We start from the raw sequence: 15,229 nt of genomic DNA, 5'->3' as shown, positions 1-15,229 counted from the left end.
ATTTGCTGGAAATGCAGGGAGGGAGGCTGAAGGTACATAGATCCACATGTAGTGGAACTGTAATAAGATGAGGCAGTTCAGGGAAATGATCTGCAATTAACTTAAGAAAATGTTCAAATGCTCTCTCCCTAAGAAACCAGAGGCCGTCCAGGTAGGAATTCTGGGAAATGAAATTCCAAAAAAGTATAAGAGAGTAGTTATGTATGCCACAGTGGCTGCCAGAATTCTAGCTGCGAAAGGGTGGAAGGCAGAGGATATCCCAACCAAATTGGATTGGCAAAATAAATTAAGAGAATACGCTGAATTAGCGAGACTTATCAGCGAGGTTACGAGATATCTCAGATGAAAAAAATTACTAGAGAATGGGATATTTGTAAAGTCTATGTTAAAGAATGTTGTCAAATGATAAATCCATTGGCAGGGTTTTGACTGAGCTTCTGTGCTTTAAGAAGGACAATTTTACAAAATTGAATGTAAGTTAAATAACAAGGAGAAACAAAGTCAATGTGCGGTTCTAAGGAATTTAATTTGAGAACATAATGGGAAGATCAAGTACACTATTTTGTAATGAAAGTTAACTTTTCCTCTGATCTACAAAGAATGAAGAACTGTTTGTTTATATTTTGTTTTTAACATTTACTGAAGATTTTTGTTGCACAATTTTGAAACTAATAAAGCATTAAAAAAAATATATTTGGCGATCACTCGTAGCCGGGTAAAATTGTCTTCCACGAACACGGGCCTTAGCAGCGAGTCCATGGAATTGAGCGAATTGGGATTTAAGAGAGAAGCGGTTAGCGGGATTGCAGCCGTTGTCGTTTTCCACTTCAGAGAAGCCTCACTGACCCTCCCTCGCCCTGGACTGGACGAAGGGGGACAAGATGGAGGGCAAGCCGAACCTCCTGCACCCTTCTGAGGGTTGAGAGGAAATTGGAGAGGTTGCCACATGGCAGCCAGTTGGCCACTGCGAGAACAGGATGGGGGACTAGATGGGCCGCTGGCCTGATCCAGCCGGGCTCTTCTAAGGTTATTCTGGCTTATTTAAACATATTCTGCCACATCCGCCCTTTAAAGAGTTTTTGATTGCCTACAATGGACTTCATCACAACCTGGGAGGTTGAGAGAGGCTGGCTGCCTAAGATTCTTTTTGTTGCATAATGCAATGGTGATCTTGGGTGTTTTCCAACAGCCCATGAATGTGCTTTAAGCTGCTGGGTTGTTGTTGTTTTTCTAAAGCACCCTCCCACAACCCCAAAATCTCAGCCTGCCTGGGGCTCAGGGCCAAAGCCTGAAACTAAATTTCCCTGAAGCCTTTGCGCCTAAGAAGGAAAGGAGCCCAGGAGTGGGGACACAAGGCAACGGGGCTTTTGCTGTTTCTCTCGCCAGTCCCTGAAATCAGGAGCTTTTGTGGAGCAGGAGGCAGAGGGAGCTTTGGAGGGGAAAGGCTCTTTCGCAGGAGGGGAGTCCAGGCCCGTCTTAACCACATCAAGCGCCGTGGCGCAAAGGTCCCTCCACCGTCGCCCCGGGCTCACTGTGGACGCAGAGGAGGGACATGGCACCAGTGGGCCGGGTGCCGAGGGCCGGCCAGGCTCAGGGGCGTCACAGTGGGCGGGGCAGGCTGCCTGGTCGCCCTCCGGGGCACCGCCTCCTCCTCCAGTGCTGAGGCCTCTGCTGGGGGGGGGCAGTGCCACACAGCGCCCGGCCTCTCGTCCTCCTCCTGCCCCCAACCCGACCCGCCAGGCCAGGACTCAAACCCGCGGCGGGCGGGCAGGAGGCAAGGAGCAGGGCGAGCAGGAGGGCGGCCAGGCTGGTGCCGCCGCCTGACAGGCGGCCCCCCGAGAGGCGCGCCAAAGACCCCATCACAAAGGGCGACGCAGCCAATCACTGTGCCTGGCTGGCACGGGAGGGACAGGGACAGGCCGGACAGGACAGGAGAAAGGCCACTCTGCACAAGCTCAGGAGCCCCCTCGCCCGCCCCGCTGTGTGCCCGGCTCGCCAATGCTGAGCCGTGGCCCCCGGACCACTTCCCTGGCGCCCTCCAGCGCCCTGGTTCACCGCGCCACTAGCCTCTATGGCTAGGACAGGCCTGGGGGAGGAGGCTGAGCGTTGCTTCCAGACCAGGAAAACGCTGGACTGAGGGAGAGCGGAGATCCGCGGCTGCCAGGAGCTTGCTAGGTCCCTCCTGGAGACTTGAGCTACAGACACAGATCTTTCCTGGAGCTGCTACTGCATCTGAGCCCTTTCCTGCACGCAAAGGGCGAGGCAGAAGAACTCCCCCGAGGAAGCGGTCACTTGGGGGATCTTCATGAAGAAGCTGTGCCTGACTCCTGTAACGTGTGAATGCGGGGAGATGCGTGTCATACTTTGATCTTTGGGATCACTGGAGGCGGGAGGGTCGCCTCTTCCCATTGCACCAGTTTTCCTTTGCGAGGGGCATTGGCGTGAAAGAGGAGCGGGAGGGGAGGCAGAAAAGGGGGAAATAAAAGAACATTTCATTTTTGTGAGAAGGCAGCCCCTTTTCCCTGGGCTGCTAGTAGTTTTTCCCTAGGCATTAGTTTTTTCTTACTTTCCTTTAAATTTTTATTTTGTTTTTATTGCATAAAGTGAGATTGCATCAGGCTGAATTAATTGACAATGTTTTTCTGACTTTTTTGTATGTTTTGTATGCACCGCTTTGATTTTCAATAAATGAATTTTTTTTAACGGACGAGGAAGTAGGATTTTTCACATACGCCATGACAAAAGAGAAAATGTTTCAGGGGTGGGGAGTGTCGAGAATATTTTACTCATGGCTTAAAAAACATTTTTTTGAATTCTCCTGTGACGGGTATAGGGCTCCGTTGAGTTGTTTATGACTCAATTAGGAGCCACTAATCTGCCCGGCGCGCTTTCTCTAGCGCTTCTCTGCTTCCGTAGATCCGGGCTGGCAGTAAAACACACACAGCAGAGTTCTTCTTCTTCTCACACAGCGAAAGCTTGTATAGCCGTTGGATAAAAAGCCTCTTAAGAACACACAGAGTCCAAAGTGTTCTAATAACTACTTAAGTTTATTCTAGAGAGAAAATAACAAACAACCTGGTGAGAGCGCAGACATCTTGCGACCGTCTCCCAGGCAGAAACGAAACCAACTGATACATACAGAAACACTTCTGGTACATTCTGTAACATGATATTCCTCAGTGGTCAGGTGCTATACAGAACACAGTTAACTCTTTGGTTACTTGTTACTCCTCACACCCCCTCTCACCTGAACACTGGGGATAGCGGGTATCCAAACTTACCCCAAAACCAACCCTTCACAGAATTCCCCATGCCGTTGGAAACTCAAGGGTTTTGTGAACCCATCTGCTAGGTTCTCTTGGCTTGGACAATACCTCAACTTAGAATAGAATCATAGAATCATAGAATCATAGAGTTGGAAGAGACCACAAGGGCCATCCAGTCCAACCCCCTGCCAAGCAGGAAACACCATCAAAGCATTCCTGACAGATGGCTGTCAAGCCTCTGCTTAAAGACCTCCAAAGAAGGAGACTCCACCACACTCCTTGGCAGCAAATTCCACTGCCGAACAGCTCTTACTGTCAGGAAGTTCTTCCTAATGTTTAGGTGGAATTTTCTTTCTTGTAGTTTGAATCCGTTGCTCCGTGTCCGCTTCTCTGGAGCAGCAGAAAACAACCTTTCTCCCTCCTTTATATGACATCCTTTTATATATTTGAACATGGTTATCATATCACCCCTTAACCTTCTCTTCTCCAGGCTAAACATACCCAGCTCCCTAAGCCGTTCCTCATAAGGCATCGTTTCCAGGCCTTTGACCATTTTGGTTGCCCTCTTCTGGACACGTTCCAGCTTATCAGTATCCTTCTTGAACTGTGGTGCCCAGAACTGGACACAATACTCCAGGTGAGGTCTGACCAGAGCAGAATACAGTGGTACTATTACTTCCCTTGATCTAGATGCTATACTCCTATTGATGCAGCCCAGAATTGCATTGGCTTTTTTAGCTGCTGCATCACACTGCTGACTCATGTCAAGTTTGTGGTCAACCAAAACTCCTAGATCCTTTTCACATGTACTGCTCTCAACTTCACCAAGCCTACCTGTATGCTCTGACATACGTTTCGGAAGCGGATGTCTAAGTGTTTGGTTCTGGCCTTGAACTGTCCAGACTCCGCCAGTCTCAAAGATGGTTGATTGTCGCCCCAAACAGTGATGGGCTGGCTACAATCACCCCAGATTTCCTGGACCAAACATCTGTAGTACTCCAATTCAGTGCATGTCGCAGACAACGCACAGAATTCGGCTTCCGTGGAAGACATTGCTATTAGGCTTTGCCTGCGCGACCGCCAACCAATCAGGGCATTTCCAAACTTGACTACCAAACCAGTCACTGACTTCCTGTCTTCCTGATTGGCCCAATCAGCATCTGCAAAACAAGTGAGTTGTGGCTCACCTTGCGCTGACATCTCCAAACAATACTCTTTGGTCTCCTGCAAATACCTAAGCACTCTCTTAATGCCATTCCAAGCATGCACGCTAGGTTTCGATGCCTCTCTACTGAGCAAATTGACTGCAAAAGCAATATCTGGTCTGCTCCATTGTGACAAATACAACAGACTCCCTAGCGCTGACTGAAACACTTCAGGACTCTCAAACGCTACTTTGTCCTTCACTTGTGAATCTTTCACAAAGTTTGTCTCCATAGGTGTTCTGACCCCTTTACAGTCAGACATTCTGAACTTCTCAAGCAAATGTTCAATCTTGCCTTTCTGACTGAGCAAAAAACTTCCATCCTCAGTTCTGTCTATCTGCACACCTAGATAAACATTCACTGCACCTAGATTCTTGAGTTTGAACCTCTTGCCTAGCTCTTTTGCAAACTTCTGCACTTGCATCTGGCTCTTTGCTAAGCAGATCAAGTCATCAACATAGACAAGCAACAGTTCCTGCTGTTCTCCTTCACCTCTGAGATACAGACAACTGTCAGCTAGACTCTTCCTGAAACCTAGGCTCTTCAAAACAGAATCAAGACATGAATTCCAATTTTTAGCGGATTGCTTCAGACCGTAGATCGACTTGTGCAGCTTCCACACCTGACCTGGCACGTCACTCTCAAACCCTGGAGGAGGCAACATGTACAACTCCTCCTGGAGGTCAGAGTTCAAATAAGCGGTGTCCACATCAAAGTGGTTGACCACTAGGCCTCTCTGCGCTGCAGTCGCTAAAAGCATCCTGAAAGATTCCGCTCTCGAAGTCGGACTAAAGACATCTGTGTAGTGGATTCCTTTCTTCTGAGTAAAACCTCTAGCCACTAATCTAGCCTTGTACTGAGGCTCTCCAGTCACTGTGGGTTTCAGCCTGTAGACCCACCTACAACTGACTGCTTTCTTGCCTTCTGGCAACTGTGTTAGGCTATACACACCAAGAGATTGCATGGAGTTCAACTCTTTCTCCATTGCAACTTTCCACTTACTAGCTTCCTCCACTGATAACTGTTGCACCTCTTCAAAGCTTTCAGGCTCACACACTGCTAGGTTCGCCCATACACTGACAGCTGAAAACCTTTCAGGTGGTTTACCTTTTGTGGTGCGTTTTGAACGCCTTGGTCCCACATCTTCCCCCTCTAAATCCGAACTGCTTGTCTCTGACTGTGGCTCTCTCGGACTAGCAGCACTGTCAAGAGACCTACTACGCTTTGCAGCCCCCTCTGGGCTTGCTTTGGGTGAAGTGGGTGACCTACCACGTTTGCTGTACTTCCCAGGCTTGACCTGGGGTGAAGTCGGTGTGCTTCTGACTACTTGCTTCACTTCCCTAGGAGCTACACCACTTGGACCATCTACCTGACCTGGATCTGGTCCTGCAGCACCTGGAACTCCAGCATCAGCTACCTGAGTTTCCTCTTCCTGGTCAAAACCTGAAGACCAGTCAAGAAGAACTTCGGGGTTAGCATGAATGCGTCTCCAGCCCTCTTGTTCACAGAACGTAGCACTCCTGCTAATGTGAACGCGGGTTTGGTCCCCCTCTGCTGGTACAAACCTCCAAGCCTTTGAGTTTGGTTCGTAACCACAGAAGATCATTTTTCTGGATCTTGATCCCCCCTTTCTGCGCTTCTGCTTTGGAATTAGAACCCAAGCCTCACACCCAAAAGTTCTGAAATAGTGCACCTTCGGAACTTTGCCATACAACATGTGGTAGGGTGTGTTGTCCACAACTGAATTAAAAGCGCGATTTGAACAATAATTCACAAATTTATAGCATTCACCCCAAAACTTCTGGGGTAGTCCTGCATCAAACAACGTTGCCTCCACCAGTTCAGACAGCGTTCTAAATTTCCTTTCAGCTAAACCATTCTCCTGTGGACTAAAAGGAGCGGTTTTTCTGTGCCTAATTCCCTTGCTGCGGAAAAACCCTTGTAGTTCTGCACTCAAAAACTCTCCTGCCCTGTCACTCTGAAAACACTGGACAGTGACGGAGAACTGTAGTTCTACTTCGGCTACCCACTCCTGTATCACTCTGGCAGCCTCCCCCTTCTCTTTCAGTGTTATGACCCAGGAAAAATGGCTGAAATCATCCAGAAGACACAAAACATATTTTGAACCACCTAAACTTAACGTCGACAGAGGCCCAGAAATATCCATGTGCACTAACTGAAATGGTTTTGTGCTCTTCCTCTCAGACCTAGGATAAGAGCATCTCTTCGTCTTCGCTTTCGCACATGCGCGGCATTGCAGGTGTTTTTGACATGGCTTGAACCTGCAACCTTTGACAAAATCAGGGGCTTTTTTCACATAAGGAAAAGACATATGACAATATTTCCTGTGCCAAGCATGAATACAATCCTTATGGATAGCGCCCTCTGTGCCCTTTGGGGTATTGGCACTTTTAGCCTGAGCATCACCAGTGTTACTTCCACCTGCTTGCCCCCTCCCATCTAGGACAAACAGACCATCAGACCCAACAGTAACGCTTACCAGCTCAGCCCCATCTCTGGCAATTTTGCAAACACCATTGGCAAAACTTATTTCAAAGCCCTCACGCAATAAGCAAGACACACTTAAAAGACCATTCTCCATGCCTGGTACAACATAAACATCAAGGTTAGTGTCTAAGCATTGCATATAAAAAACACCCTTGCTTTTAATTGTTCCAGAAGAACCATCAGCAAGATGCAGGCTTTTTTCATCTTCAAGTGGCCTGCAGTTCAGGATCTGTCCTGAAGGCGGTACAAGATGATGGCTGCTGCCTGAGTCGATAATAAAAGTGAAACTGTCCTGTCCTCTGTTTCTGACCGTTGCTAAGGCAGCAGAAAGATGGCTGACAGGCTTATCTGGAGTTTTCCCACGTCCTCTGCCTCGGCGCTGCTGGCTGGTCCCACGACCACGTCCGCTGGTTTGCCTGGCACCTGGCTGAGTGACCTTGGCTGCTTCCGGAGCTGGGCAAAATCTCGCTACGTGCCCAGGCTGCTGGCACCGATAGCAAAGCCTTGTTGCGCACGCACTCACAGTGGATTCCTCAGTGCTTTTTACTGCACCCCCACTGGCTTCTCTGCGCCCATGGCCCCCCTTCTCAGCCGATTCTTTCTGGCGTCTCAGTTCCTCATCCGCCAAACGCCCAGAAACGTAAGCAATCGTGAGTTCAGGTTCAGGCATGGACTCAAATGTTAAACACAAATGTTCATAGGCGTTTCCCAAACTAGACAGCAAAATATAAACTTTTTCCTTCTCTTTGAACACAAGCTCATGCCGCTGCAGCTTATGGAATGCATCAATCACATTGGCAATGTGCTCCTTAATGGGTTGCCCTGGTCTCAGTCTCAACTCAAAGAGATGCCTCATAGCATGCAGCTTAGCTCCAGCTGTTTTTCTCTGATGGACCCTTTCCAAACTGTCCCAGGCTTCCTTGGCATTTTCAGCATTTTGCACATAGGGCAGTTGCGTAGCATCACAGCTCATGGCAATGGCACATAGAGCCTTATTGTCTTTCCTGGTTTCTGCTGCAAACCTCTGTGCTTCAGCTGCTGAATTATCAGCGACAGGGGTTGGAGGATTTAACACACAAGTCCATAAATCCTTTCCTAGCAACCACATTCTGGCCCTTTCTCTCCACTCTGCATAGTTGTCGCCATTCAACCTCTGGAACGGCACGACAAATGACTCCTGTAGCTGCTCCGCCATCTTGTCCACCCCCGGGCTCCGTGTCTGTGTACTCACTCAGAATAGCTGACGTTGCTCCTCCGGGTAGACTGCGGATCCCAGCCTTCTGGTACAGGGTCTTTCTGCTAGCAAGTGCATCTGTTAATTGCCGACTGCAAAACAACAGGTTTCTCCCAGCTAGCTCTTTACACCGGCTTTCTCCAAGGCTTTTACAGCTGCAATCACCTTTTATCGCTTTGGTGATTGATTAGGTTCAGGACCTCTTATCTCCCATAACCTGTGACGGGTATAGGGCTCCGTTGAGTTGTTTATGACTCAATTAGGAGCCACTAATCTGCCCGGCGCGCTTTCTCTAGCGCTTCTCTGCTTCCGTAGATCCGGGCTGGCAGTAAAACACACACAGCAGAGTTCTTCTTCTTCTCACACAGCGAAAGCTTGTATAGCCGTTGGATAAAAAGCCTCTTAAGAACACACAGAGTCCAAAGTGTTCTAATAACTACTTAAGTTTATTCTAGAGAGAAAATAACAAACAACCTGGTGAGAGCGCAGACATCTTGCGACCGTCTCCCAGGCAGAAACGAAACCAACTGATACATACAGAAACACTTCTGGTACATTCTGTAACATGATATTCCTCAGTGGTCAGGTGCTATACAGAACACAGTTAACTCTTTGGTTACTTGTTACTCCTCACATCTCCACCTCAATGTACTCTTTGCAAGAAAGCTTTTATTAATTTAAGCAAAGCAAGAGAAGCCAAATAAGCAGTCAAATTTTTTTCTTTAAAAAAAAAACTTTATTGAAAGTTCAAAAAGTACTTAATTATATGTGCACTAAACGTGGCGAGACGTAAATAAAAGAGAGAGAAAGAAACAGAAACCGCTTGGAGGGGAAAATAAGGGCAGGAGGGGTGGAAACCCCAAACTGTATATTTTACAATGTTGTTATTATACTTCACCAGACTTTAACCTATTAACAGTATTTGTAAAAATGGATCAAAAATATCATTGAACTTGTCCATGGCAAGTTTGCATTTATATGCAAGTCGTTTATATGTTGCGAGTTTGTATAAGTCTCCAATCCAATCATAGAAGGGAGCCGCATTTTTATTTTTCCAATTCATCAGTATCTGTCCTTTTGCTGCGGTCAGGCCATGGAGAGTCCACTTATATCGTCCTTTTGTAAGGTTCCATGTGCTGGGTATATAACTGAAGAGGATATTTTGCTCAGTAAATGTAAGGTTGTTCTGTACAGTTGATAGTTTCAGTTATAGGACAAGGAAAAACATGTTTTAGAGAAGCATTGGATTGGAGAAGATCAGTCTACATCCCAATTCCAAAGAAGGGCAGTGCCAAAGAATGCTCCACAATTGCGCTCATTTCACATGCTAGCAAGGTTATCCTTAAAATTCTACAAGGCAGGCTTAGGCAGTATGTGGACCGAGAACTCCCAGAAGTGCAAGCTGGATTTCGAAGGGGCAGAGGAACCAGAGACCAAATAGCATACATGCGCTGAATTATGGAGAAAGCTAGAGAGTTCCAGAAAAACGTCTACTTCTGCTTCATTGACTATGAAAAAGCCTTTGACTGTGTCGACCACAGCAAACTATGGCAAGTTCGTAAAGAAATGGGAGTGCCTGATCACCTCATCTGTCTCCTGAGAAATCTCTATGTGGGACAAGAAGCTACAGTTAGAACTGGATATGGAACAACTGATTGGTTCAAAATTGGGAAAGGAGTACGACAAGGTTGTATATTGTCTCCCTGCTTATTTAACTTATATGCAGAATTCATTATGCGAAAGGATGGACTAGATGAATCCCAAGCCGGAATTAAGATTGCCGGAAGAAATATCAACAACCTCAGATATGCAGATGACACAACCTTGATGGCAGAAAGTGAGGAGGAATTAAAGAACCTTTGATTGAGGGTGAAAGAGGAGAGCGCAAAATATGGTCTGAAGCTCAACATCAAAAAAACCAAGATCATGGCCACTGGTCCCATCACCTCCTGGCAAATAGAAGGGGAAGAAATGGAGGCAATGAGAGATTTTACTTTCTTGGGCTCCTTGATCACTGCAGATGGTGACAGCAGTCATGAAATTAAAAGACGCCTGCTTCTTGGGAGAAAAGCAATAACAAACCTAGACAGCATCTTAAAAAGCAGAGACATCACCTTGCCTACAAAGGTCTGTATAGTTAAAGCAATGGATTTCCCAGTAGTGATGTATGGAAGTGAGAGCTGGACCATAAAGAAGGCTGATCGCCGAAGAATTGATGCTTTTGAATCATGGTGCTGGAGGAGACTCTTGAGAGTCCCAGGGACTGCAAGAAGATCAAACCTATCCATTCTGAAGGAAATCAGCCCTGAGTGCTCACTGGAAGAACAGATCCTGAAGCTGAGGCTCCAATACTTTGGCCACCTCATGAGAAGAGAAGACTCCCTGGAAAAGACCCTGATGTTGGGAAAGATTGAGGGCACTAGAAGAAGGGGACGACAGAGGACGAGATGGTTGGACAGTGTTCTCGAAGCTACGAACATGAGTTTGACCATACTGCAGGAGGCAGTGGAAGACAGGAGTGCCTGGCATGCTCTGGTCCATGGGGTCACGAAGAGTCGGACACGACTAAACAACAACAACTGGTGCCTTTGAAGGTCCGAATGAGCAGCGAACCATTTCCCACACTACAAAGACTTGCATTGTATTTCCTGAGTGGAATCTCCAGTGTTGATAAAAGATTCATTTCTTTAGAAAGCATTCCCTGCACTCCCATCATTTATACGCTTTCTATTCCATATGGAGTCTCTGGTGTTTTCGAAGGTTTCCACTTTGTGAAAACCATTTCCCACACTCTACACATTGGTAAGGCCTCTCTCCTGTGTGGACCTTCTGGTGTTCGTGAACATGTGATGACTGAGAAAAACATTTCCCACACTCCAAGCATTTGTAGGGTTTCCCTCCTGTGTGTATTCTCTGGTGCTCCTTAAGGGATTTTGTTACTCTACATTTATAGGATTGACTTATTGTGTGAATTCTCTGGTGTTTTGAAAGATTCACTTTCTGACAAAAGCAATTCCTACACTCCAAGCACTTGAAATGTTTCTCTCCTGCGTGGATTCTCTGATGGGTCACAAGGGTGTCTTTCCTTGTAAAACATTTCCCACACTCCAAGCATTTGTGGGGTTTATCTCCTGTGTGGATTCTCTGGTGCATCCTAAGGCTTTGTGCTATAGTAAACGACATTCCACAGTCTAAACATTTATGTGGCTTTTCTCCTGTGTGGACTCTCCTATGAGAAATAATACCTGATGAAGTAGAAAAACATTTCCCACACTCTCCACATTCATATGGCCTCACTCCTGTGTGGATTCTCTGGTGTACAAGAAGCTGTGATTTGTGGGCAAAACATTTTCCACACTCCATGCATTTGTAGGGTTTCTCCCCTGTATGGATTTTTTCATGCGCCTTGAGGTGCTGTTTCTGGGGAAAGCATTTTCCACACTCCATACATTTGTAGGGTTTCTCCCCTGTGTGAATTCTCTGGTGGATTGAAAGTTGTGCTGGTACAATAAAACTTTTCCCACACTCCACACATTTATGGGGCCTCTCTCCGCTGTGAACAGTCTGATGCCTCAGAAGGTCAGCATTCTCATGAAAACATTTTCCACACTCTCTACATTCATAGGGTTTCTCTCCTGTGTGGATTCTCTGGTGTCGCCTGAGACTTCCTTTTGTGGGGAAACATTTTCCACACTCCTGGCACTTATGGGGCCGTTCTCCTGTGTGGGTTCTCTGATGGACTACAAGTGAGGAACGCTGAGTAAACCTTCTTCCACATTCCAAGCACTTATACCGTTTCTCCCCTGTGTGAACCAAACGATGGCTCCAGAGCTGTGCGTTTTGAGGAAAACATTTCCCACACTCCCAGCATTCATAGGGCTTCTCTCCTGTATGAAGCCTCTGATGGATTAAAAGGCCTGACTTTTCAGCAAATGATTTCCCACACTCCAGGCATTCGTAGGGTTTTTCTCCAGTGTGGGTTCGCTGATGGGTAACAAGTTTTGACCTACCAGAAAAGCATAACCCACACACACTGCATTTGTGGGGCTTCTCTCCTGTGTGGACTTTACGGTGTTCATGAAGCTGTGATCTCTTGGGGAACCCGTTCCTACTCTCGCCATATTTACGGGGTTTCTCTCCTCTGTGGCCTCTTTCATGTTTCACAAAATCTGAGAGTTGGGAGAAACCTTCCCCACACTCCAAGCAGCGATATGACTCATCTCCTCCTGCATGGATGTTCCGGTGGATCAGAACGATGGGCTGATGGGCAAGAACCTTACTGAACTCTGAAGACATGGGGGTTTCCGAATGGCTCGCAAGCTCCGAACTCTGACCCAAACATTCCCCACTCTCAGAGTTTTCCTGGATCTTCTCCCCTCTGTGGATTCTCTGGTGTCTAGCAAGAGCCAACCTGAAGGCAAAGCATCGGCCACAGTCTGGGCAGAAGTGATTCCTCCGCGAGTTTCCTGCTGAGAGAGTGAACAAAGTGGAATCAGGGTTTGAAGATGGCAGAGAAGCAGCCTCAGAATCCAACCTGAGGTGGTTGGACCAGATGATGCGTGAGAGATGGAGGTTGTACTTCTCCCCCCCCCCCACAACACCCACTGCATAAGGTATAACCAGTGAAAGAGCTTTTTCTGATGAAGTAACAGAGAACACTTTTCTTGCCCATTCTCAGCAAGGGAGGAGAAACTCTGAACGGACTCGGCATCCCATGCAAACCGCCTCACCTGAGCTGGTGTCCGAAATGGCAGCCCCTGTTCCGTCTGAGATCTGATATTGTGGGGGCCTGGGCTCCTCCTCTTGCTCTGCACTGGGGACGAGGCTCGTCTTGGGAAGCGGCAGGGCTAAGCGGGAAAGAAGTGAGAAGAAGGAAGAAGAGGAGAAGGAAGAAGAAGTGCGAAGGAGGACGAGGTGAGAAGAAGGAAGCATTCTGCCTCATGGCCCAAACTATCCCCAATGGCTGCTCATCCAAAGCTCCCTCAAACATTTCCAGAGAAGGAGAACCCGTAACTAAACAGCACCTTGGGTTAGGGGGCTGGGTGTTTGTGGGGGCAAGGTGGTCCTTCGCTCTGTGCTGGAAAGAGAAGGGAGGGCGTCTGAAGATGTCTGTGGGGTGGGGGATCAGAACTCCACTGCCAGGACCCCAGGGAAGGAACATGGTTGGCGCTTCCAGACTGTTGCTCTTACGCTGGTGGGAGTCCATCACATGCCAGCAAACTCATTTCACACAGCTAAAGTGCAGCACAGTGGTTAAAGTGCCAGACTAGAACCTGGGAGACCTGGGTTCAAATCCCACCTCAGCCGTGGAACTCATCGGGAAATATTGGTCCAGTCATTCCCTCTCAGGGCTAGCCTACCTCACATATGGGCAGCTTACAGCATCAAAGCATAATAAAGCGTCAAACACTAAAAAATTCCAGATACAGAACTGCCTTCAAACGTCTTCTAAAGGTTATACAGTTATTTTTTAATGAGGGGGAGACCCATGTTCCCCACCTTGAGCTCCTTGGAGGGGGAAAAGGTAGGATCAAAATGCAAGGCATTTGGAATAAAGTACATTTGCAGCTCTCGTGCACCAAACCTGCTCCCCAAATGCCCTTCCTCCCCCAAAGCAACATGACAAGAAAATGTCCCGGAAGGACTACTTCAGGCTCTGGCAGCCAGAAAGGAGGCTCCTTACCCAGAGAGGCCTCGTTCCCCTCATTCTGCAGCATGGCCTCCCTTGCTCTTCGGACAACGTCCAACAGGGGGGGCCCTTTTGAATCTGAAATAAAGAAACACGTCCTCAAAGTAAAAAATAATAATCTTCCAGTAGCACCTTAGAGACCAACAAAGTTTGTCACTGGTATGAGCTTTCGTGTGCATGCACAGTTCTTCAGATACACTGAAAGTCTCCAGACCCTTGTACATAGTGTGAGGGTGGGGAGGGGTATTTTCAGGAGGGTGGTGGGAATGGGTATTTGACTGATAGATGTGGAAACCTGTTGATGACTGTTAACGACTGCAATTTGTCTTACAGGAAAAAGCAAGGGGTGAGATGGCTAAAGATAGATTTATCATGTATAATGAGATAAGAATCCAATGTCTTTGTTCAGGCCAAGTCTGCCCATGTTTCCAAGTTTGGTAATGAGTTGCAATTCAGCAACTTCTCTTTCCAGTCTATTTCTGAAATTCTACAGTACTTTTGGGATCTTGTATAGAATGTCCTGGGAGATTGAGGTGTTCTCCTACTGGTTTCTCTGTCTTGTGATTCCTGATGTCAGATTTATGTCCATTTATCCTTTGGCATACGGTTTGGCCTGTTTGTCCAATATAGAGAGCTGAAGGCCATTGCGGGCATTTGATGGCATACACAATGTTAGAAGATGAGCAATTAAATAGTCCTGAGATGGTATGTTTGATGTGGTTGGGGCCAGTAATGGTGTTGTCCGAGTGTATGTGGCAGCAAAGTTGGCATCTGGGTTTATCAAAGGTTAGCGGTCACTGTAATGACAAAATGTCCTCAGCAAAAACGGCAGCACCTCAGGAACGCCTTTGGTGGCAAGCGCAGAGTGGGAATCTCAGTCTTCCCCATAGAGGCTTGCAACTTCATTCTTTATTATTATCACTATTACTCTTATTATTAAAGATTTTCTTGGGTTAGCAAAAAAGTGCATACATTGTCTCTGTTTTCAGATCATAGAAGTCCTTTTTTCAGATCACTTATATTCAATGAGAGACTTTAATGCTCTATACGAGACACATTAATTTATAGGCTGCAGTGTGTAGGTGTGTCTTGTGAATGCGCCCCACGTTCCTCCATAGAACTGGAAAGGGGTAAGTTTAACCTCTGGTTTGCTAGGGAAACTGCATTACTGCGTCGTGAAATGATGCATGTCTAAAAAGTGTGTCACCAACATGAAAAGTTTGGAAAGCTCTCCTGCTTGCAGTATAGGGGGGTAGGGGGAGAGAAGTGGGGAGAGAAGGGAGACTTTCATTCCTTAACGTACGGCATGTGCAAGGTTTTTGTTTCA

General features: G+C 47.1%; 1 protein-coding gene across 7 annotated transcripts in view; it reads right to left on the bottom strand.

Moving 5' to 3' along the window:
* Positions 1-8,640: 8,640 nt before the first annotated feature.
* The window catches only part of LOC118081247 (zinc finger protein OZF-like), a 78,037-nt gene continuing 71,448 nt past the window's right edge, over positions 8,641-15,229 (bottom strand). For 6 of the 7 annotated variants that reach the window (XM_060270508.1, XM_060270505.1, XM_060270511.1 and 3 more), the window contains 3 exons: positions 13,897-13,980; positions 12,944-13,060; positions 8,641-12,682 (listed from right to left, as the gene is read on the bottom strand). In XM_060270508.1, the coding sequence (XP_060126491.1) occupies positions 10,941-12,682; positions 12,944-13,060; positions 13,897-13,980 (1,943 nt within the window). In that variant the 3' untranslated portion in view covers positions 8,641-10,940. The remainder of the gene's footprint in view (positions 12,683-12,943; positions 13,061-13,896; positions 13,981-15,229) is intronic. The other variant, XM_060270515.1, reaches the window with a different exon arrangement.

The sequence above is a fragment of the Zootoca vivipara genome, chromosome 2 (assembly GCF_963506605.1).
Source record: "Zootoca vivipara chromosome 2, rZooViv1.1, whole genome shotgun sequence".
Classification (NCBI taxonomy): Eukaryota; Metazoa; Chordata; class Lepidosauria; order Squamata; family Lacertidae; genus Zootoca; species Zootoca vivipara.
Note: the sequence above shows the minus strand (reverse complement) of the source record. Positions and strands in the feature narration are given on the sequence as shown.